Source organism: Zootermopsis nevadensis, unplaced genomic scaffold (assembly GCF_977971745.1).
Source record: "Zootermopsis nevadensis isolate Lab colony 2312 unplaced genomic scaffold, Znev_1.0 Znev_ptg000011l, whole genome shotgun sequence".
NCBI lineage: Eukaryota > Metazoa > Arthropoda > Insecta > Blattodea > Termopsidae > Zootermopsis > Zootermopsis nevadensis.
In genome coordinates this window covers 12427880-12450541 of record NW_028259143.1, presented here as the reverse complement: position 1 = coordinate 12450541, position 22662 = coordinate 12427880, and the positions used below count along the sequence as shown (strand labels likewise).

Genomic DNA, 22662 nt, shown 5'->3' with positions numbered 1-22662 from the left:
ATTTGGCGCCCAACGTGGGGCACGACGACGTAGAAGTGGGGCTTCCAAGGAAGAAAGGCACGACGCAGCCACGACGAAGAAGCGGTGGTCAGGAGGACGAGCTGTAAACAAGTCTCCACGCCGTTCGCAGCAAGGCTGAGGGACAACGATCGACGTCGAACAGAGAGCTACAACCTTCGACGACATCCCTGTTCAGGCAAGCCTACAGACATTCAGGTGGGTGAAAGACAATATGGCTTTCAGGGGGCATTGTGCGGCGAAACCGAGGAGGACTTGCTAGGAGATTGGCCGTGCGGACAGGCTACTGAAGACGAACAAGTAGTGGACCATCCAGTAGTCGAGGCCGAGGAAATATTAGAGCGTAACACAACAGGGGGAGAAAATTTAAGAACTGTAGGTACAGTTGAATTGAGTAACAAAAAGGGGGGAGCAGCAGATAGAGTTGAACAAACAGATCTATTAAACATAATATTGCAGGCTTTGCAGGAGAACAGAAAGGAAAATGAAAGGTTCAGGGAGGAAACTTTACAGATTTTGCAGGAAAATAGAAAAAGAGACAAAGAGGAAAATGAAAGGATTAGGAAGGAAACTTTAGAGACACTGCAGGATAGTATTTTCAGAAATTCAGAAGTGTTATCTGCAAAATTCAGGGCCGAGATTAATAAAATAAATGAAAGTATTAATAAGAGAATAACATATGAAAATAATGAATTAAAGCAAGCTGTTATCTGTCTGGAGGAGGATACTCAGCAACAAATTAGGAGTGTGAATAAAAAACTATAGGCCAAGTGAATGAAAGTATGAATGCAAAATTGAGAACGCAAGTGTCTGAAGCCAAGGCGGATCACGAAAGGCTAGGAAAGGAACTCAGGGCTGAAGTGGAGACAAATATGAGAAATATTTATAAGGAAGTTTCGAGTCTAAAGGGGGGAGTGACGGAGGAAAATATGAACCTGGTTCAAGATCAAGTGAAGGCTGCTAGCAGGGACAGCGTTTTGAAATTAGGAGAAATTTCTAGCAGGATAGACAAAATTCAGGAACAAGTAACTGCAGTGTCATAGCCGATCTGGCAACGGGCACCCATCTCTTATTAGCTCGGAGGGGTGCACGGAACGAGGTGTGCCAACCCCGTTACAAACGCTTGGCTCTGGACACGAACCGGGAGGGCGTGAGAGAGTGTGCGAGGTTCAGCGGTGCCCAAATGAGGGACCTACTGTGCCATTTACATGTAGTAGTGGGGGTGATCTGACGCTCATCCATGAGTTGGCTGGACTAACCGCAGCACACTGCAGCAGTAGTGTCTTAAACGATCTAGTTCTACCAAAATTTCATGACAGTAATCGGCAGAATATTTTGCAGTTTCTCGCGGAACTTGATGACTACTATTCGTTGAAGGGGGTACCAGAACGTTTGAAATTGCCTATAGCAGTCAAGGCTGTTACAGATAACTATGCAAAACAATGGTTTACGGCAGTATACAAGGACTTGGCTGACTATAACCACTTTAAGCAATCCATTACGGAGCTATTATGGAATCCGCAAGTACAGTCTCAAGTGCGTATATCACTATATCAGGACAGGTACGACAGAAATAAAAATGAAACCATGTCGGCGCATTTCTTGCGATATTCTGTGTTAGCAGCCAACCTATCACCAAGATTGGCAGAGCTACACCTCGTAGATGCAATTTCCGGCCATTTCCCGCCGTTTGTGCAACGAGCGCTTTTGTCAGCTGGCGTTCGAACCGTTCAGGACGCGTTGACTTTTCTGCGAAAAATGGAAACTATGGAAAATTTTGACGAGCGGGGAAAACAGAATTCTGATGCGTCGCACAACGCAAGGAGGTTCAAATGAAAGGGGACAGGGCCGATTTGATAGGAGCAGAAATCATCCGCACCAAGTGAGGAGCACAAATTTTCGTGAGAATCAGGGTTATGACCGGAACAGACCATACTCGTCAAATGACGGCGGACAAAGGGGCCAGTTCACCTCTCGGGAAATTACAGGCACTGGGATGCACACTAGAAACAACGGCGGCTACCACGAAAGTTTGAATCCAAGAGCAGACCCCTACGACCCTAACAGGAACGACACGCCTGCAACGAGCCGAGGACGCTCATCAGAACAAGCTCCGGGAAACGAACCCAGGACGATGTAGAGGACCGCCATTGTCCCCCGACGACGGCCTAGCCCAAGGTCCAGTCATGAGATCGAGAAATGCAACTAAAGATATGGTAGAGCCTGAGGAAACTCACGATATTCTTAATTATGTTTCTGAGAATCCAAACCAAGAAAGTGAGATGACGATTTTTTATATAAACGAGGATAATCTACATGGTTGCCCTCAAGCTAAATTGAAAATCGGGAACAAGGAAGTGATACCCATCTTAGACAGCGATGCTGAAATTTCGATTATTTCGGGGGCATTGTTTGATGCTTTGATAGAAAGTGGGTTAAAACTATTACATATCCCTGTAGTAAACGGAGTGCTGATCTCGGCATGGGGTTCGCGGACCAAGAAGATAAGAAGGCAAGCGTTGATCCCGATCAAAATAGATGATCAAATGTACGAGCAAGTTTTTATGGTTGCCCTTAGTTGTTAGCGCACGCTATATTGGGAGCAAATTTTTTGAATAATTTTCAAGTTATTGTTGATTTCAAAGAAAAATGTTTCACGACGAAGCAGGATGGAAAAAGATCCAGACATAGTTTCATCTACGAGGATGCGGCAGGGGGAGGAGACGGGAACAGGCCGATTGCGAGCTCGGACCTGGCAGCTTATGAACATCGGTTCATTAATGGGATAGAACGTGGACGGTCGGAGAGTCGAGCAGCAGCCACTTATGATGACTATAACAGTACAGGCAAGTGCGTTACAAGTCACAGCGGGGAGACAAGTACCGCTTTATTCGTCGGTGTAGATGACTGCGAGTCAGATATGAGTTACGAGGGACCAGACATCCCTGGTTTATTTAAATTACGTCGCATTAATATGAGTCCAGTGGACGGATGCCGTGAAGATGTAAAGCGCATTGTTCGACGAAGTAGTTATGAAGGCGAATCTAAAGATCAGGTACTGAGATACCGTCAGGAAAGTGAACCAATGGACTCTAGGACCATCCCTATCCGAGACCTGCGCACCAAAGTGGACGAGGCTGCGAATTTAAATGAAATACAAAGGGAAAAACTATTTAACTTGCTCTTAAATTACAAGAATTCCTTTACGACGAGACCGGGAAAATGCAAAAAATTTTCTTATAAATTTTATGTGAACTGTCCGGGCCAGCTTGTTGGTTACAGCAGACCAATACCCTTCTCCGTGAGGAACGAGGTTCGAGCCCAGATCGAACAGATGAAAAGGGACGGGATCTTAGAGATTTCTACATCTACGCATCTTAACCAGTTAACTATTGTCATGCGGGAGGGGAAACCGCCTCGCATTTGTCTAGATGCAAGAAAGGTCAACCGGTTCATGACCGCTGATCGAGCAAGAGTACAACCGATAAATGAATTATTGGAACAGTTTCACGGGGCAAGGTTTATTAGCAGTATCGATCTATCATCGGCTTTCTTGCAAGTGGAATTAGCACCAGAATCACGTGTATACACGGCTTTTCTATTCGAGTCCCAGGTCTACCAGTTTCCTAGAACGCCGTACGGATTCCGAAATTCTTTGGCTGCGTTTGTCAGGGCGTTACAGACGACTCTTGGCTCACAAGCTGCGGGTTTTGCTTTGGCTTACGTCGACGACATAACAGTTTTCTCCCAAACGTACGAGCTTCATCTCAGGCACCTCGAGACAGAGACAGTGATTGGCAAGCTGACTGCAGCCGGTTTTACTATTAATGCCGGGAAGTGCAACTTCTGCAAACCCGAGATAAGGTTTCTAGGACACGTAATTAGCAATGGCGGCGTCTTCCCAGACCCTCGACGCATAGCAGCCATATTAAACCAACCAGCACCGAAGAACCACAGGCAATTTTTAGGCGTATGCAATTATCACCACAGATTTATTATTAATTACGCCAGTTTTGTAGCGCCTCTACTACCATTGCTTAAGAAGGGGAGTAAGTGGAAGTGGACTTCGGATAGTCAGAAAGCATTTGAGATCCTAAGATTGAAGTTTGCCGACAGCATCCATCTAGTGCACCCAGAGGTAACAATGCCATATTCGATAGACACCGATGCTAGCAATAAAGCTATTGGGGCCGTGTTAAAGCAAACCGCCTCGCGGGTGCTGGCTCCTGTGGAGAGCCGTTATTCTGTTGCAGAAAAGGAGCTGTTGGCTATTGTTTATGCACTAGAAAAATTTCGGATAAATATCTAAGGACATTCTGTTACCCTGAATACAGACAACAAGGCAGTGTCGTTTCTGCATAAATGCGCCTTGACCTCTAGCAGGATCGCTAGATGGTGATGCACATACAGGAATATGACTTGCGCATAAAACATATTAGTGGTGCGAGCAATTTTCTTGCGGACACGATAAGCCGGAATCCGGCTGGATTGGACAGGAAAGATATGTTACAAATAGTTTATATTTATATGATTCATGAATGTCGCTGATTTTCCTTCTCTGATGTCAAATCACGCGATCAGAAGCGACCGTTAACGAAATGCTGTGACCTGAATGTCATTCTTTCCGATTTCAGATTACATCTACAACCCAAACGAGGTCCGTAGAGAAAAGCTCCTCCGGGAGCAGGCCCGTAAAAGGAAGGTGAGGCGCCCTAGACGCCAGTCGGCAAAGCGACGCCCCACCTCCGAGAACAAAAGCAGCGCCCTTCCCCTCCCTGTCCAGGAACAGGAACATGAATGGGGAGGATTCCCAACCTCTCAAGGCGTCGCTTCGTCAGAGGTAAGTCGTCGTTATTACTATTTGGACGAACTCACTCGCCTGCCATCTGTCGCTTGCACATGGAAAACAAACAAGCGTGGAATGTCAGAGGCGAAAGATGACCAGAGTAAACTCCCGATTGACGCTGTTTGTTGAGAAGCATGTCTGCCCCTGTTTGTAAGAGCGCATTGCAGTGGATTTTAATTAGGAGATACCACTATTTAAATCCCTGAAACTCTGCTCTAAGTTTTAAACATTAATTTATCCGCCTTTCTGTTTCTTTAAAAATAAACTGGCTGTGGACAGGAAAGATATGTTACAAATAGTTTATATTTATAAGGACATTAATTATGCACACGTCACCATTTTTCTTGACCTACGATTATTGCGTCATTCCCTACTTGAGCACAGAAATCTCCTATAATCAAACTTTTATTCCTGTTAGCCATTTCTGTTGGGTTTACATCAAAATCCTGTCACATTTTCACCAGATCCCATTTGGAAAGTGTGCATCTGCAAAATATCCACATTAATATACATCGTACTATTATATCGCATGTCGTATCAATACTTTGTTTCGTTGGTTGCAGTCCACTAATCCACCACTTTCTGAATTTCAGGGACAAAACATAAGCAGCGAATATCAACTGCCATTTGACGAACAATTACTGGACGCTGACCTTCAGCAGTTTATTAATGATGAGGTTAGTGTCAACTCTCCTTTGGATTACAACAATTATGTGGGCTGAACACTGATTCGTGAAAGCATTTGACCTATTTCCAGCCCTCCAGAAAGTAAAGTAAAGTTTGTCCCACTATGCGCCATGTAGGCGTTTGGGGTGAGTGGAGGTATAGCTCCTCTCTTCCTTGACCTCGACACTAGATGGGGGTGAGTGGTCAGCATCACGCCCCGGCCGGCTTTACCCCCGGGAAAGGACCTCGGTACCCATTGTAGAGGAGGCTGGGTGGGCCCCAGAGCCGGTCTGGACGCAGAGGCTAGAGGAAACATCCTCTGCCCCCGTCGGGGATCGAACCCCGGTCGTCCAGCCCGTAGCTAGTCACTATACTGACTGAGCTATCCCGGCTCATAGCCCTCCAGAAGTTACCCCAAAAACTGCTGAATCAGGTTGAAGCCTGTAATTTATATAAAAGTCCACGCAACTAGAATAAGCCCAGTGTCTTTCACCGTGAGCTTCATCACAAATTCCTTCACAACTTGCATCCTTAGAGATGTGTTTCTATACTTGTTACCCATTGTTTCAGTTGCTATTCTGATACAAATGTTCATTTCCTTTCCAGATCCCAGAAATGGACGATAATCAATATGCCAACATTTGTGAAGAATTAGTTAAATCGTTTAGTTTCTGATAAATTGTTGAATTATTAATTTTTTGTAAAATAGTTGTTTTTAAATAGTTAAATTGTTCAGTTTTTGTTAAATAGTTAAATTATATCTGTATTTCGGCATTCTGAATAAACCATCTCTTCCTTCTTCGCTGAACTTCTAACTTCACGATCTCCTTCGACTCTAGTCTAGACAGAGCCCTCACCCCACAACAAATTGGACACTTTACCAACCTAAATTAATATTGGTGGCCTCGGCTACGTGACATAAACTGGTGGCAGCGTCGGGATTGAAGGAGACTTCATCATTGACTTATATACAAGTCACAACTTCATTTTCTATACTTCAAAATTTTTCAGCGATCAACATCGAGGTGTCTACCCGTCATACTTCACTAGTCCTTCCACCTGGTGACTGGGAACGTCTCTTCTTCCTCTACCCGGAGGCCGACGCAGGCCGTCCGTCTTCTGGCGTCGAGTAATACCGTCGACTATCGTTCAAGTACCGATTGGGGTCCTTGAGGGGACATTGCGCAACCCAATAAGCCTGCAGCTATCCTTCTTCGCGGTGGTATTTGCCTTCGGTGGTGGCTCCGAGGAGTGGGCTTACTCCCTTTCATTTTTCAAAGTAAGTCTCCACCTTCATTGTGCATTGTGTATATATTAGCACAACCCCTAGACCCAAATAATGTAGCAAGAGCCCCAGCTCTGGGAGCTGACAAACAGATAAATCAAGTTCATTATATGGTAGTCTCTATAGATACAGCTGTAAAGCTGTTAAGAAGTACTTTCAATGGTAATCCAAACGAGTTACAGGAATTCATAGACAATGTAGAAAACGCCTTCAGCGTTCTAAATCCAGTAGATCATCCAACATTTCACAAATTTGTTTTGGCTCATATCACAGGAGATGCAAAAACAGTCCTAAGTTATCGCACTATCCCAGAGGAATTACAGACATGGGAGACAATTAAAGACAAATTAGAACTAAATTATGCTGTTCAACGAACACTTGATTTTTATGCCAACAAGTTGTTTACCAGTAAACAATCGCCTAATGAAAATGTAACGCAATGGCGAAATAGAATTGAGAAGAAGACAACCGAATTAAATAAAGCCCTTGATAGACAAATGTTAACTTGGACACCTGAAATGCAGGATGGAGGAAACAAAACAATTTCTTTGCTTAGCAAATGTTGTTTTATCCAAGGACTTTATGATGATTCAGTTAAAACCATTACACGAGTAAAGGCAGAGGACAAGCCATTGAAACAACTAATTGAGATAGCACTGGAAGAAGAGAGTGCAAAAAAATCTACGGAACATTTCAGAACACACAATAGTAACCAAGGTCGTAGTAAATATGTGGTGGGCAAGGGATTCCACCAAATGCAGAACGTACGAGGTGTAGGTGGCACCGGTGCCTCTTCCATACAGGTTAAAAGGGAACCAGGAGTAAACGCAACTACAACGGTTATTTGCTTCCGCTGTCAGAAGCCTGGTCATATGTCAAGAGATTGTAAGGACAACCCCTTTTGTAAACTATGTAAGAAAAGTGGACATCTAACCAAAGATTGCAGGGGCAATCAGGGAAACAGGCAGTATGGCTGTCTGAGCAACCCAGGTTCAGTCCATCCAGGAAAATGCAGGTTGCATTATGTTGTGTATGTTGTAAATGATCATTTAATTAAAGGTTATGGAGAGGCATTGGTTGACACAGGGTCACAAGTCTCTTTAGTTAAACAAGGTAGTTTGACAAATATGAAAGTAAGGCCTGAAAGGATATCTTTCCAAACTGTAACTGGTGATTTGTTTCCAGTTATAGGTGTTGTAAATCTAAGTGTCAATAATGTAAGGAGTGGAAAAGAAATGCCGTTTTATGTTGTAAAATCTTTACCACAAAATGTTGACATGCTACTTGGTCAGGATTGGCTAGAACTTCATGACAGTGAAATCAAAATTCCTTGGAAACAGGACTTCATAAAAGTACCTCCATTAAGTGAAACCGTCGTTCAATTCTCGACAGACAAACAAGGGATAAGACATTGTCCAAAACAGATGATAGGAGGAAATGTTATTTATGCTGATAGCATTGTTCGATGTGAGCATGGTAAATATTGTTGTCTAATACGACACTTTAGTAATGGGAGAGACATTAAAAGATCATCATAGACAATTGCGACAAGTATTTTGCCAGTTAAGAAAATATAACATCAAAATTGAACCCGATAAATGTGAATTTTTAAAGTTAGAATTAACTTATTTAGGACATGTAACAGAACAAGGAGTCAAGCCTGATCAAAAGAAAATTCAGGCAGTGACAGATTTTCCTTTACCAAAATCACCCCAGGATATTAAGTCATTTTTAGGCCTGGCAGGTTCATAGATAAATTTAGTGCGATAGCCAGACCTCTAATAGGACTGTTAAAAACGGATACAGAATGGAAATGGACAGATGCAGAACAGGTTAGTTTCGAGTTATTAAAGCAGAAACTAACACAAGTTCCAGTATTACAGTATCCCGACTTCACACAACCTTTTATATTGACGACTGACGCTAGTGGGTACGCAATTGGTGCCATACTCAGTCAGGGTAAGCTATTCCAAGACAGACCAGTCGCTTACGCGAGTAGGATCTTAAATAAAGCGGAAATTAATTACAGTACTGTAGAAAAGGAACTTTTGGCCCACACATTTTAGTAGTACGCATCTGACAGCATGTTATTAAAGAAGAAGGCTACAACCAAGCTGGGCAACTCCTCGAAAGGACGAACTTCCAAGTAGCCATCCGAAGAAGGCGGCGAGTGAACCCAGCAGCACACACAAGGTGTTAAAGTGAGCGTGGACACCGAGGTCTACCGAAATAAGGATGCCTGTCTCTGGGTCGACGACTTGTACAGCAAGTCCAAACAAAAGCAGGCCAGTCAGTGCATCAAGAACGGCAAATCAGGAGCAAAAAGGGTGGGTCGTTGCGAAACCGAGAAACATACCGGACGCTGCAACATTTCTCAACAAAGTGGAGGCGTTAGATCACAGCCAATCGTCGCCAAAGTATGCTTACTTGAATTCCGGCTAACCTAACAGCTGATACGGACTTACGACCGGGTCACTTGTCATATTCAGACATTATTAATTGTTTTCAGTCTTTCATTTTTCGTCTAGCGGAAAGTTTCTGTTGAGTGAACAGCTTAATTTCTCAGGATTAATCATTAACCGACTTGTATCCTGTAATTAAAACTTTGAAACGTCTCCTAACAAGCTAATTATAAAAGTAAATCGTTATCTGACACAGCCTTAATTTCTGTTCATATAAATGAAGTCTTCTTAATATCTTCTGTTACAAACGAAAATCGATTGCAGTGCAAACACAAACAGCCAAGGCACCTGCGTTTTGTGTGTGACTGGGACAAAAGTTCAATAAGAAATATTAACTTCATGAAGTTGCAGAGAATTCTTGGACTATAAAATAACTCATTTTGTGTCTGTCCTCAGGTAAATCCTACGGAAATAGAAGAGACGAGGATCACTTGTATGCCGATAAACAGGATCAGGAAGCTGGCAGCAGACAGTAAGTGTCGTTTAATTCTGTGCATGCAGTAAATTGTGGAGTACAGTCTGTAAATCTCATCAGTATGATGTTCTGTCAATTATGATGCTTATGCTTCAGCACCATCGAACCCAGGACCTAATTTCAACAGAAACCACAATTCCTAACAAGGTCAGGATAATAGACCCTGGTATTTAGGATGTGAACAACAAGAGAGAGGACACACACAGGGATTAAAATATTTACTGTCACATTGCAGTGGTCATGGTGGGAGATCACTGCTGCCTCTTTAGGAGTAAGAGCTGAAGTGGCCCAATTGTGCGATGTATGGAAATTGCTCGGGAAGTTGCAAGGATTCCTTCACCATGCCTTCCTGATCATCGGAATCCTTGCCATCATTCTTGAGGTATGTGACACAAAGGCCAGGTCACCCAAGGGCAACAGAGGGGGACGGATGTTCCTTCAGCTGAAGTCACCCCCCCCACCGCCCAAAGTCTCAGAGGCCTTCAGCCAAAGTGATGCTGCCGCTTCTGGGTTCAAACTCAGAGAACCGACCAACCAAAATCCTTTTTACGAAGGGAAATCTCGTGTTGTGCACACCGTGTAATGCCAAACATATTGATAGTGCTTGTCTGTTCAGCTTCATAAAACAGTTGGATAGGCATGCATGCATCTGAAGGAACAATCTATGGCTAATATCATGTATTAAATTGAGCTTTATATAAATTCAAGAATGAGACATTAATTTCGCTTACCTGATCATACAATTAAAATAGTCTGTATGTCATAGAACCTTGCAAAAGAGTCTTGCTGACAGGCCCAAACATTCCGTATTCTTTGTAAACTACATGAACGTGTGTGTATTATGTCAGTCTTCAAATATGGCTTTCATGTGGTTAGATCCTGGAGATCAAAGTATGTCTCCAAATCACATGTTCTTTCCTATAATAGGGAAACCCCCATGACTTGTTAGAAATACTTGTAATAAGTAGACTCCAATGTAAGATTTGAGGTTTTCACAGCAGTGAGTATGAGGATTACTGACTTCTGGGTTACTGCGCTGTGTAGACTACACAGCGCAACAGCCCAGATTTGTTTAGAAATTCGTTTGGTCATTCTGATACAATTAATTTGTAAGTACAGTAGCAGTAATATAAGAGCTATTAAGTATATATGCATTTCAAGTGTTTGAACATAATATGGATTCACTTGCGTAACTTTTAATCAACATTTAATTTCAGATGTGACTCGCATCATTTTGTTATATGTTAAGAAATGTAATCAGTCCTGCCTTAGCATAGTGTTTCCTTCCTGTTCTTATTTTATTTTCTGTTTTGTTGTGGGCCTCAGATTTGCCAAATAGTTGCGTAGCTTCCGAAGGTGGGCCTTACTAGTGAACGAAGGGTGAGGGAAGGCTTCCGCGTCGCTGGGGCAATAATGATCTCTCTAATAAATATTGTGGCAGTGTTTGCAAATAGTTACATCGGGGGATGAAAACAAGAAGGAAGGAAGAAGGCAGAAGATAATGAAGGCGGAAGTTAATGTGACATAACTCCACTCATTTATCCCCTACAGGAAGTCATTTGACCTTGGTCCTTAAGATAACATTAAGTCATGTGCTCACTCCTCAGACTGGTCATCTTCCACTTGTTATCATATAAAAGAAAGATATCGTACTATTATGATTGTCATTGTACCAGCAAACTACGTACTGTATACTTGTAGGAGACTTACTACAAATATGTATTTCGTCATTCTGAATAAACCATCTCTTCCTTCTTCGCTGAACTTCTAACTTCACGATCTCCTTTGACTCTAGTCCAGACAGAGCCCTCATCCCACAACAAATTGGACACTTTACCAACCTAAATTAATATTGGTGGCCTCGGCTACATGACATAAACTGGTGGCAGCGTCGGGATTGAAGGAGACTTCATCATTGACTTATATACAAGTCACAACTTCATTTTCTACACTTCAAAAATTTTCGGCGATCTATATCGAGGTGTCTGACCGTCATACTTCACTAGTCCTTCCACCTGGTGACTGGGAACGTCTTTTCTTCCTCTACCCAGAGGCCGACCGTCTTCTGGCGTCGAGTAAGACCGTCGTCTATCGTTCAAGTACCGATTGGGGTCCTCCCGGGGCCATTGCGCAACCCAATAAGCCTACAGCTATCCTTCTTCGCGGTGGTATTTGCCTTCGGTGGTGGCTCCGTACAGTTCACGCTTGAGATGATAAAATCCAATTGTCGGGAGTTGGTAGTCAGTCTAGTGCTTCAAAAAAAAATCACGTGCACAAGTAATTGTCAATGGGGCACAATTTCATACATTATTTATTTTTTATCCACCAAACAAGGTCCTTTATTCAGCCGCCAGCCAAATGCGGTAAATTATATTACCACAAAACTTTTCTGATATTTGGGTAGCATTACAAATTGTACAGCAGTTTACTCTTGAGACATCTGGTAGCATCCGTGTTAGTCAACAGTAATACAAAATGAAGCTAGTTTTGTGTTTCCAAACAATAAAGTTATTTACGTACAAGGATTTATCAATGGATTTAATGCTCCTGTGCTACTCTGAGCTATGAAAATGCGTCGTTAAATAAACTATGAATAAATAAAGATACAAGGTCTACTATAACCACACAAAAGCAGCATATTATTTTGGAAGCATCTGGTAGCTTATAGGCCTCATCATTAAACGTGCGTCGGTTAATACCCCCGTAAACTTACCCCAGAAACCAACATCCTAAGAGAGACTCGATCCGAGGACTGTGTATCCGTGTCTGTGACCTTAGACCCCGAAATTTCCTCTCCGAAACTAAAGAACTTTTCATTGACGTCATTCTTTTATCGCTGTTGCGTTCCAGTGAACAGAAACCATCCTGTCGGGACTCGAACTCAGTGTCGAGGCCTTCCTTTCCGTAATCTCCTCTTCGAAGCAAAAAACTCTGATCCTGGCGCCCTTCTTCTGTCTCGCTTAGTTTCGGAGCGAAAGGAACCGCCCTTGAAGGAAATCGAACTCAGGACACTTTTCCCCAGAGTTCTGACCTTCCTGTGATCTCTCATTGGTCAAAATGAATAATCGGGAATCGAAGCAAGGAAACACTTTTCCTCGCCCAGGGGCGATGGGTACAACAGTGCCCGGGCCCCTCAAAAATCGTCTTTAAAATTAAACAAGTATAACAAAATACGACGATAATTTTAAACAAGGGCAAATTAAATTACAAAATTTACTTCAAGCCTCTTTTCATTACCTTTAAATTTATTTCCTTTTACACAGAAAGTATTTAATATTAATTATTAACTTCGTATATTTATGATGGAATGTAACCAATTTATAACTTGGAGTAATTAAAATTTGTATTTCTTTAACTACAAATAATGTGTAAATACGAAACGCAGTCGTTCTTATAAAATACGAAAACCAGCGCGAGAAAGATTGGAATTCGTAAAGCACACCTGTGACGCACACGTCCAACAGTCTCGGATGGCAGGCCATAAGGTTCATTTTTCATTTCTTATGCACGCCTGAATAAACCGAATTGAGCGCCTTTTCACACTGTTGCGCAATACGTGACGTCAGCAGTTGCCAACCGTCTTCCGCCAGTCTTTAGCGAATTGTGCTACGAAGAGGTTGTCGTTTAAGTGCTTTTAGATACGTGGGTTTACGTTTTATAACAATACAGCACAAAGCATCAGTATGGTCGAGGCTCCCGCCACGACGAAACCCCGTTAGCGTTAGCAAAATTTCCGTTCTTATATTAAGACCGTTTACCATTTCCAGCAATGCGTCTTGTGCGCAGGAATGGTTTCACCTAGGTAGGGACGATGCTTGCGCTTGCGCAGGCCTCCGCCCTCAGTTAGCTTCTTTGGTTGGTTGGCTTCCGCCAGTGAGTCTAGGGCGAGTCTGCTTGGTGGTGTGTTGTATTATTGAAGGAGCAAAAAAATTCGTGATTAAAAAGTGTGGAGTGGACGAGACCCCCACCGGCACACACGAAAATCAATTGCAGTGCAAACACAAACAGCCAAGGCACCTGCGTTTTGTGTGTGACTGGGACAAAAGTTCCATAAGAAATATTAACTTCATGAAGTTGCAGAGAATTCTTGGACTATAAAATAACTCATTTTGTGTCTGTCCTCAGGTAAATCCTACTGAAATCGCTACAATACTCAGTATGAGGGAACTGAAGAGCCTTCAAAATAACATTGGATGGCTGGCAGCAGACAGTAAGTGTCGTTTAATTCTGTGCATGCAGTAAATTGTGGAGTACAGTCTGTAAATCTAATCAGTATGATGTTCTGTCAATTATGATGCTTATGCATCTTTCTAGATGTCCAGATATGCCCCGCTAATTTCAAAGTGATGTTAGCAAAGGGAAAACAAAAAGTGTTAAATGGACTGTGTGCCAGTCCAGGTCTGTGGTTCAATTCCCGAACGGACTCAGCCTTGAGATGAAAGGTAAACCAGGCTTCGGCATGTTGATCTGGCTTATAAGAAAGACGAAGAAGGTGTAATTACATGATTTCTGGAACGCCTTACTTCACCTAAATTAGACTGAATGCTTAATTTTGGCTTTGTTAAACACATTGAGTTGAAGGAATGTGGCCCACATGGCCACTTGCGGGTCACCCTCCTCGGCATTCTTTCTGTCCCAAGGGAGCCTGGAGTAGAAAAAAAAAAAGAAAGAAAAGGGGGCAAACATAAACCAACAAAGAAAATACTTAAGCCACCCCACACATGGTGTGCATCCCTTCCAGATGCGGGGTGATGACTGCATTAAGACCATCGCATCCTTGCGATGGACCAATTGACTTTGAGCTCAGGTTATAGGCGCGTTTCCGCCGTTGTGGAGGAACGAATCAGATCGCCGCATTTCAGCCAAATTCAATAACGAATTACGTAATGCAGGGGTATTTAAGCGCGATCGTGGTTGCGGGGCGCTCTCAAAAGTTTTGGTCCTTCGGTTGGGCGGGGGTGTTTTTCTTTAGCAAACACACGAAAGAACAAAGGAACAGCCGAGCCATCCAGCTGCCTCCGTGAATAGTGCTTAAGATATATATGTTCCTGCGTGTATTAAGGAACAATAAAGTGTCGTCCATCAGTGCAACACAGAAACACTTTGTTATCCATTTGTGCAGAAACCTGTTCCACCTTCTAATTCCCGTATATTCCCGGGGAGTCGGAAACTCGTGCTCACCGACAACCTCGCACCATCATCAACAATCACTCTCTGTATCTTTACACATCCCACGTCAAGAAGCTGTAACCATATGAGCAAACCAGGCTACGACTATACTAAACAAGCAGTGTGACGTGTGGTGGAAGGAAAGGGGCGGTTACAGCGATTTGGCGCCCAACGTGGGGCACGACGACGTAGAAGTGGGGCTTCCAAGGAAGAAAGGCACGACGCAGCCACGACGAAGAAGCGGTGGTCAGGAGGACGAGCTGTAAACAAGTCTCCACGCCGTTCGCAGCAAGGCTGAGGGACAACGATCGACGTCGAACAGAGAGCTACAACCTTCGACGACATCCCTGTTCAGGCAAGCCTACAGACATTCAGGTGGGTGAAAGACAATATGGCTTTCAGGGGGCATTGTGCGGCGAAACCGAGGAGGACTTGCTAGGAGATTGGCCGTGCGGACAGGCTACTGAAGACGAACAAGTAGTGGACCATCCAGTAGTCGAGGCCGAGGAAATATTAGAGCGTAACACAACAGGGGGAGAAAATTTAAGAACTGTAGGTACAGTTGAATTGAGTAACAAAAAGGGGGGAGCAGCAGATAGAGTTGAACAAACAGATCTATTAAACATAATATTGCAGGCTTTGCAGGAGAACAGAAAGGAAAATGAAAGGTTCAGGGAGGAAACTTTACAGATTTTGCAGGAAAATAGAAAAAGAGACAAAGAGGAAAATGAAAGGATTAGGAAGGAAACTTTAGAGACACTGCAGGATAGTATTTTCAGAAATTCAGAAGTGTTATCTGCAAAATTCAGGGCCGAGATTAATAAAATAAATGAAAGTATTAATAAGAGAATAACATATGAAAATAATGAATTAAAGCAAGCTGTTATCTGTCTGGAGGAGGATACTCAGCAACAAATTAGGAGTGTGAATAAAAAACTATAGGCCAAGTGAATGAAAGTATGAATGCAAAATTGAGAACGCAAGTGTCTGAAGCCAAGGCGGATCACGAAAGGCTAGGAAAGGAACTCAGGGCTGAAGTGGAGACAAATATGAGAAATATTTATAAGGAAGTTTCGAGTCTAAAGGGGGGAGTGACGGAGGAAAATATGAACCTGGTTCAAGATCAAGTGAAGGCTGCTAGCAGGGACAGCGTTTTGAAATTAGGAGAAATTTCTAGCAGGATAGACAAAATTCAGGAACAAGTAACTGCAGTGTCATAGCCGATCTGGCAACGGGCACCCATCTCTTATTAGCTCGGAGGGGTGCACGGAACGAGGTGTGCCAACCCCGTTACAAACGCTTGGCTCTGGACACGAACCGGGAGGGCGTGAGAGAGTGTGCGAGGTTCAGCGGTGCCCAAATGAGGGACCTACTGTGCCATTTACATGTAGTAGTGGGGGTGATCTGACGCTCATCCATGAGTTGGCTGGACTAACCGCAGCACACTGCAGCAGTAGTGTCTTAAACGATCTAGTTCTACCAAAATTTCATGACAGTAATCGGCAGAATATTTTGCAGTTTCTCGCGGAACTTGATGACTACTATTCGTTGAAGGGGGTACCAGAACGTTTGAAATTGCCTATAGCAGTCAAGGCTGTTACAGATAACTATGCAAAACAATGGTTTACGGCAGTATACAAGGACTTGGCTGACTATAACCACTTTAAGCAATCCATTACGGAGCTATTATGGAATCCGCAAGTACAGTCTCAAGTGCGTATATCACTATATCAGGACAGGTACGACAGAAATAAAAATGAAACCATGTCGGCGCATTTCTTGCGATATTCTGTGTTAGCAGCCAACCTATCACCAAGATTGGCAGAGCTACACCTCGTAGATGCAATTTCCGGCCATTTCCCGCCGTTTGTGCAACGAGCGCTTTTGTCAGCTGGCGTTCGAACCGTTCAGGACGCGTTGACTTTTCTGCGAAAAATGGAAACTATGGAAAATTTTGACGAGCGGGGAAAACAGAATTCTGATGCGTCGCACAACGCAAGGAGGTTCAAATGAAAGGGGACAGGGCCGATTTGATAGGAGCAGAAATCATCCGCACCAAGTGAGGAGCACAAATTTTCGTGAGAATCAGGGTTATGACCGGAACAGACCATACTCGTCAAATGACGGCGGACAAAGGGGCCAGTTCACCTCTCGGGAAATTACAGGCACTGGGATGCACACTAGAAACAACGGCGGCTACCACGAAAGTTTGAATCCAAGAGCAGACCCCTACGACCCTAACAGGAACGACACGCCTGCAACGAGCCGAGGACGCTCATCAGAACAAGCTCCGGGAAACGAACCCAGGACGATGTAGAGGACCGCCATTGTCCCCCGACGACGGCCTAGCCCAAGGTCCAGTCATGAGATCGAGAAATGCAACTAAAGATATGGTAGAGCCTGAGGAAACTCACGATATTCTTAATTATGTTTCTGAGAATCCAAACCAAGAAAGTGAGATGACGATTTTTTATATAAACGAGGATAATCTACATGGTTGCCCTCAAGCTAAATTGAAAATCGGGAACAAGGAAGTGATACCCATCTTAGACAGCGATGCTGAAATTTCGATTATTTCGGGGGCATTGTTTGATGCTTTGATAGAAAGTGGGTTAAAACTATTACATATCCCTGTAGTAAACGGAGTGCTGATCTCGGCATGGGGTTCGCGGACCAAGAAGATAAGAAGGCAAGCGTTGATCCCGATCAAAATAGATGATCAAATGTACGAGCAAGTTTTTATGGTTGCCCTTAGTTGTTAGCGCACGCTATATTGGGAGCAAATTTTTTGAATAATTTTCAAGTTATTGTTGATTTCAAAGAAAAATGTTTCACGACGAAGCAGGATGGAAAAAGATCCAGACATAGTTTCATCTACGAGGATGCGGCAGGGGGAGGAGACGGGAACAGGCCGATTGCGAGCTCGGACCTGGCAGCTTATGAACATCGGTTCATTAATGGGATAGAACGTGGACGGTCGGAGAGTCGAGCAGCAGCCACTTATGATGACTATAACAGTACAGGCAAGTGCGTTACAAGTCACAGCGGGGAGACAAGTACCGCTTTATTCGTCGGTGTAGATGACTGCGAGTCAGATATGAGTTACGAGGGACCAGACATCCCTGGTTTATTTAAATTACGTCGCATTAATATGAGTCCAGTGGACGGATGCCGTGAAGATGTAAAGCGCATTGTTCGACGAAGTAGTTATGAAGGCGAATCTAAAGATCAGGTACTGAGATACCGTCAGGAAAGTGAACCAATGGACTCTAGGACCATCCCTATCCGAGACCTGCGCACCAAAGTGGACGAGGCTGCGAATTTAAATGAAATACAAAGGGAAAAACTATTTAACTTGCTCTTAAATTACAAGAATTCCTTTACGACGAGACCGGGAAAATGCAAAAAATTTTCTTATAAATTTTATGTGAACTGTCCGGGCCAGCTTGTTGGTTACAGCAGACCAATACCCTTCTCCGTGAGGAACGAGGTTCGAGCCCAGATCGAACAGATGAAAAGGGACGGGATCTTAGAGATTTCTACATCTACGCATCTTAACCAGTTAACTATTGTCATGCGGGAGGGGAAACCGCCTCGCATTTGTCTAGATGCAAGAAAGGTCAACCGGTTCATGACCGCTGATCGAGCAAGAGTACAACCGATAAATGAATTATTGGAACAGTTTCACGGGGCAAGGTTTATTAGCAGTATCGATCTATCATCGGCTTTCTTGCAAGTGGAATTAGCACCAGAATCACGTGTATACACGGCTTTTCTATTCGAGTCCCAGGTCTACCAGTTTCCTAGAACGCCGTACGGATTCCGAAATTCTTTGGCTGCGTTTGTCAGGGCGTTACAGACGACTCTTGGCTCACAAGCTGCGGGTTTTGCTTTGGCTTACGTCGACGACATAACAGTTTTCTCCCAAACGTACGAGCTTCATCTCAGGCACCTCGAGACAGAGACAGTGATTGGCAAGCTGACTGCAGCCGGTTTTACTATTAATGCCGGGAAGTGCAACTTCTGCAAACCCGAGATAAGGTTTCTAGGACACGTAATTAGCAATGGCGGCGTCTTCCCAGACCCTCGACGCATAGCAGCCATATTAAACCAACCAGCACCGAAGAACCACAGGCAATTTTTAGGCGTATGCAATTATCACCACAGATTTATTATTAATTACGCCAGTTTTGTAGCGCCTCTACTACCATTGCTTAAGAAGGGGAGTAAGTGGAAGTGGACTTCGGATAGTCAGAAAGCATTTGAGATCCTAAGATTGAAGTTTGCCGACAGCATCCATCTAGTGCACCCAGAGGTAACAATGCCATATTCGATAGACACCGATGCTAGCAATAAAGCTATTGGGGCCGTGTTAAAGCAAACCGCCTCGCGGGTGCTGGCTCCTGTGGAGAGCCGTTATTCTGTTGCAGAAAAGGAGCTGTTGGCTATTGTTTATGCACTAGAAAAATTTCGGATAAATATCTAAGGACATTCTGTTACCCTGAATACAGACAACAAGGCAGTGTCGTTTCTGCATAAATGCGCCTTGACCTCTAGCAGGATCGCTAGATGGTGATGCACATACAGGAATATGACTTGCGCATAAAACATATTAGTGGTGCGAGCAATTTTCTTGCGGACACGATAAGCCGGAATCCGGCTGGATTGGACAGGAAAGATATGTTACAAATAGTTTATATTTATATGATTCATGAATGTCGCTGATTTTCCTTCTCTGATGTCAAATCACGCGATCAGAAGCGACCGTTAACGAAATGCTGTGACCTGAATGTCATTCTTTCCGATTTCAGATTACATCTACAACCCAAACGAGGTCCGTAGAGAAAAGCTCCTCCGGGAGCAGGCCCGTAAAAGGAAGGTGAGGCGCCCTAGACGCCAGTCGGCAAAGCGACGCCCCACCTCCGAGAACAAAAGCAGCGCCCTTCCCCTCCCTGTCCAGGAACAGGAACATGAATGGGGAGGATTCCCAACCTCTCAAGGCGTCGCTTCGTCAGAGGTAAGTCGTCGTTATTACTATTTGGACGAACTCACTCGCCTGCCATCTGTCGCTTGCACATGGAAAACAAACAAGCGTGGAATGTCAGAGGCGAAAGATGACCAGAGTAAACTCCCGATTGACGCTGTTTGTTGAGAAGCATGTCTGCCCCTGTTTGTAAGAGCGCATTGCAGTGGATTTTAATTAGGAGATACCACTATTTAAATCCCTGAAACTCTGCTCTAAGTTTTAAACATTAATTTATCCGCCTTTCTGTTTCTTTAAAAATAAACTGGCTGTGGACAGCAAAGATATGTTACAAATAGTTTATATTTATAAGGACATTAATTATGCACACGTCACCATTTTTCTTGACCTACGATTATTGCGTCATTCCCTACTTGAGCACAGAAATCTCCTATAATCAAACTTTTATTCCTGTTAGCCATTTCTGTTGGGTTTACATCAAAATCCTGTCACATTTTCACCAGATCCCATTTGGAAAGTGTGCATCTGCAAAATATCCACATTAATATACATCGTACTATTATATCGCATGTCGTATCAATACTTTGTTTCGTTGGTTGCAGTCCACTAATCCACCACTTTCTGAATTTCAGGGACAAAACATAAGCAGCGAATATCAACTGCCATTTGACGAACAATTACTGGACGCTGACCTTCAGCAGTTTATTAATGATGAGGTTAGTGTCAACTCTCCTTTGGATTACAACAATTATGTGGGCTGAACACTGATTCGTGAAAGCATTTGACCTATTTCCAGCCCTCCAGAAAGTAAAGTAAAGTTTGTCCCACTATGCGCCATGTAGGCGTTTGGGGTGAGTGGAGGTATAGCTCCTCTCTTCCTTGACCTCGGCACTAGATGGGGGTGAGTGGTCAGCATCACGCCCCGGCCGGCTTTACCCCCGGGAAAGGACCTCGGTACCCATTGTAGAGGAGGCTGGGTGGGCCCCAGAGCCGGTCTGGACGCAGAGGCTAGAGGAAACATCCTCTGCCCCCGTCGGGGATCGAACCCCGGTCGTCCAGCCCGTAGCTAGTCACTATACTGACTGAGCTATCCCGGCTCATAGCCCTCCAGAAGTTACCCCAAAAACTGCTGAATCAGGTTGAAGCCTGTAATTTATATAAAAGTCCACGCAACTAGAATAAGCCCAGTGTCTTTCACCGTGAGCTTCATCACAAATTCCTTCACAACTTGCATCCTTAGAGATGTGTTTCTATACTTGTTACCCATTGTTTCAGTTGCTATTCTGATACAAATGTTCATTTCCTTTCCAGATCCCAGAAATGGACGATAATCAATATGCCAACATTTGTGAAGAATTAGTTAAATCGTTTAGTTTCTGATAAATTGTTGAATTATTAATTTTTTGTAAAATAGTTGTTTTTAAATAGTTAAATTGTTCAGTTTTTGTTAAATAGTTAAATTATATCTGTATTTCGGCATTCTGAATAAACCATCTCTTCCTTCTTCGCTGAACTTCTAACTTCACGATCTCCTTCGACTCTAGTCTAGACAGAGCCCTCACCCCACAACAAATTGGACACTTTACCAACCTAAATTAATATTGGTGGCCTCGGCTACGTGACATAAACTGGTGGCAGCGTCGGGATTGAAGGAGACTTCATCATTGACTTATATACAAGTCACAACTTCATTTTCTATACTTCAAAATTTTTCAGCGATCAACATCGAGGTGTCTACCCGTCATACTTCACTAGTCCTTCCACCTGGTGACTGGGAACGTCTCTTCTTCCTCTACCCGGAGGCCGACGCAGGCCGTCCGTCTTCTGGCGTCGAGTAATACCGTCGACTATCGTTCAAGTACCGATTGGGGTCCTTGAGGGGACATTGCGCAACCCAATAAGCCTGCAGCTATCCTTCTTCGCGGTGGTATTTGCCTTCGGTGGTGGCTCCGAGGAGTGGGCTTACTCCCTTTCATTTTTCAAAGTAAGTCTCCACCTTCATTGTGCATTGTGTATATATTAGCACAACCCCTAGACCCAAATAATGTAGCAAGAGCCCCAGCTCTGGGAGCTGACAAACAGATAAATCAAGTTCATTATATGGTAGTCTCTATAGATACAGCTGTAAAGCTGTTAAGAAGTACTTTCAATGGTAATCCAAACGAGTTACAGGAATTCATAGACAATGTAGAAAACGCCTTCAGCGTTCTAAATCCAGTAGATCATCCAACATTTCACAAATTTGTTTTGGCTCATATCACAGGAGATGCAAAAACAGTCCTAAGTTATCGCACTATCCCAGAGGAATTACAGACATGGGAGACAATTAAAGACAAATTAGAACTAAATTATGCTGTTCAACGAACACTTGATTTTTATGCCAACAAGTTGTTTACCAGTAAACAATCGCCTAATGAAAATGTAACGCAATGGCGAAATAGAATTGAGAAGAAGACAACCGAATTAAATAAAGCCCTTGATAGACAAATGTTAACTTGGACACCTGAAATGCAGGATGGAGGAAACAAAGCAATTTCTTTGCTTAGCAAATGTTGTTTTATCCAAGGACTTTATGATGATTCAGTTAAAACCATTACACGAGTAAAGGCAGAGGACAAGCCATTGAAACAACTAATTGAGATAGCACTGGAAGAAGAGAGTGCAAAAAAATCTACGGAACATTTCAGAACACACAATAGTAACCAAGGTCGTAGTAAATATGTGGTGGGCAAGGGATTCCACCAAATGCAGAACGTA

General features: G+C 43.5%; 3 protein-coding genes and 1 long non-coding RNA gene across 9 annotated transcripts in view; 2 read left to right on the top strand and 2 right to left on the bottom strand.

The window, feature by feature from the left end:
• The window catches only part of LOC147874077 (uncharacterized), a 146519-nt gene that overhangs the window by 50663 nt on the left and 73194 nt on the right, over positions 1 to 22662 (bottom strand). The gene's annotated exons all lie outside the window — the stretch shown is intronic.
• The window catches only part of LOC147874078 (uncharacterized), a 111909-nt gene that overhangs the window by 29602 nt on the left and 59645 nt on the right, over positions 1 to 22662 (bottom strand). The window lies entirely within an intron of this gene.
• On the top strand, positions 3714 to 6803 carry LOC147874081 (uncharacterized). Of its 2 annotated transcripts, XM_087347336.1 has the most exons (3): positions 3714 to 4858; positions 5458 to 5541; positions 6542 to 6803. In XM_087347336.1, exons 1-3 carry the CDS (start codon positions 4631 to 4633, stop codon positions 6578 to 6580), a joined length of 351 nt encoding a protein of 116 aa, XP_087203462.1. In that variant the 5' UTR covers positions 3714 to 4630; the 3' UTR covers positions 6581 to 6803. The 2 variants fall into 2 exon arrangements, with proteins under 2 accessions (XP_087203462.1, XP_087203461.1); XM_087347335.1 differs by lacking the exon at positions 6542 to 6803 and having other exon boundaries at positions 5458 to 5777.
• On the top strand, positions 18794 to 21883 carry LOC147874080 (uncharacterized). Of its 2 annotated transcripts, XM_087347334.1 has the most exons (3): positions 18794 to 19938; positions 20538 to 20621; positions 21622 to 21883. In XM_087347334.1, exons 1-3 carry the CDS (start codon positions 19711 to 19713, stop codon positions 21658 to 21660), a joined length of 351 nt encoding a protein of 116 aa, XP_087203460.1. In that variant the 5' UTR covers positions 18794 to 19710; the 3' UTR covers positions 21661 to 21883. The 2 variants fall into 2 exon arrangements, with proteins under 2 accessions (XP_087203460.1, XP_087203459.1); XM_087347333.1 differs by lacking the exon at positions 21622 to 21883 and having other exon boundaries at positions 20538 to 20883.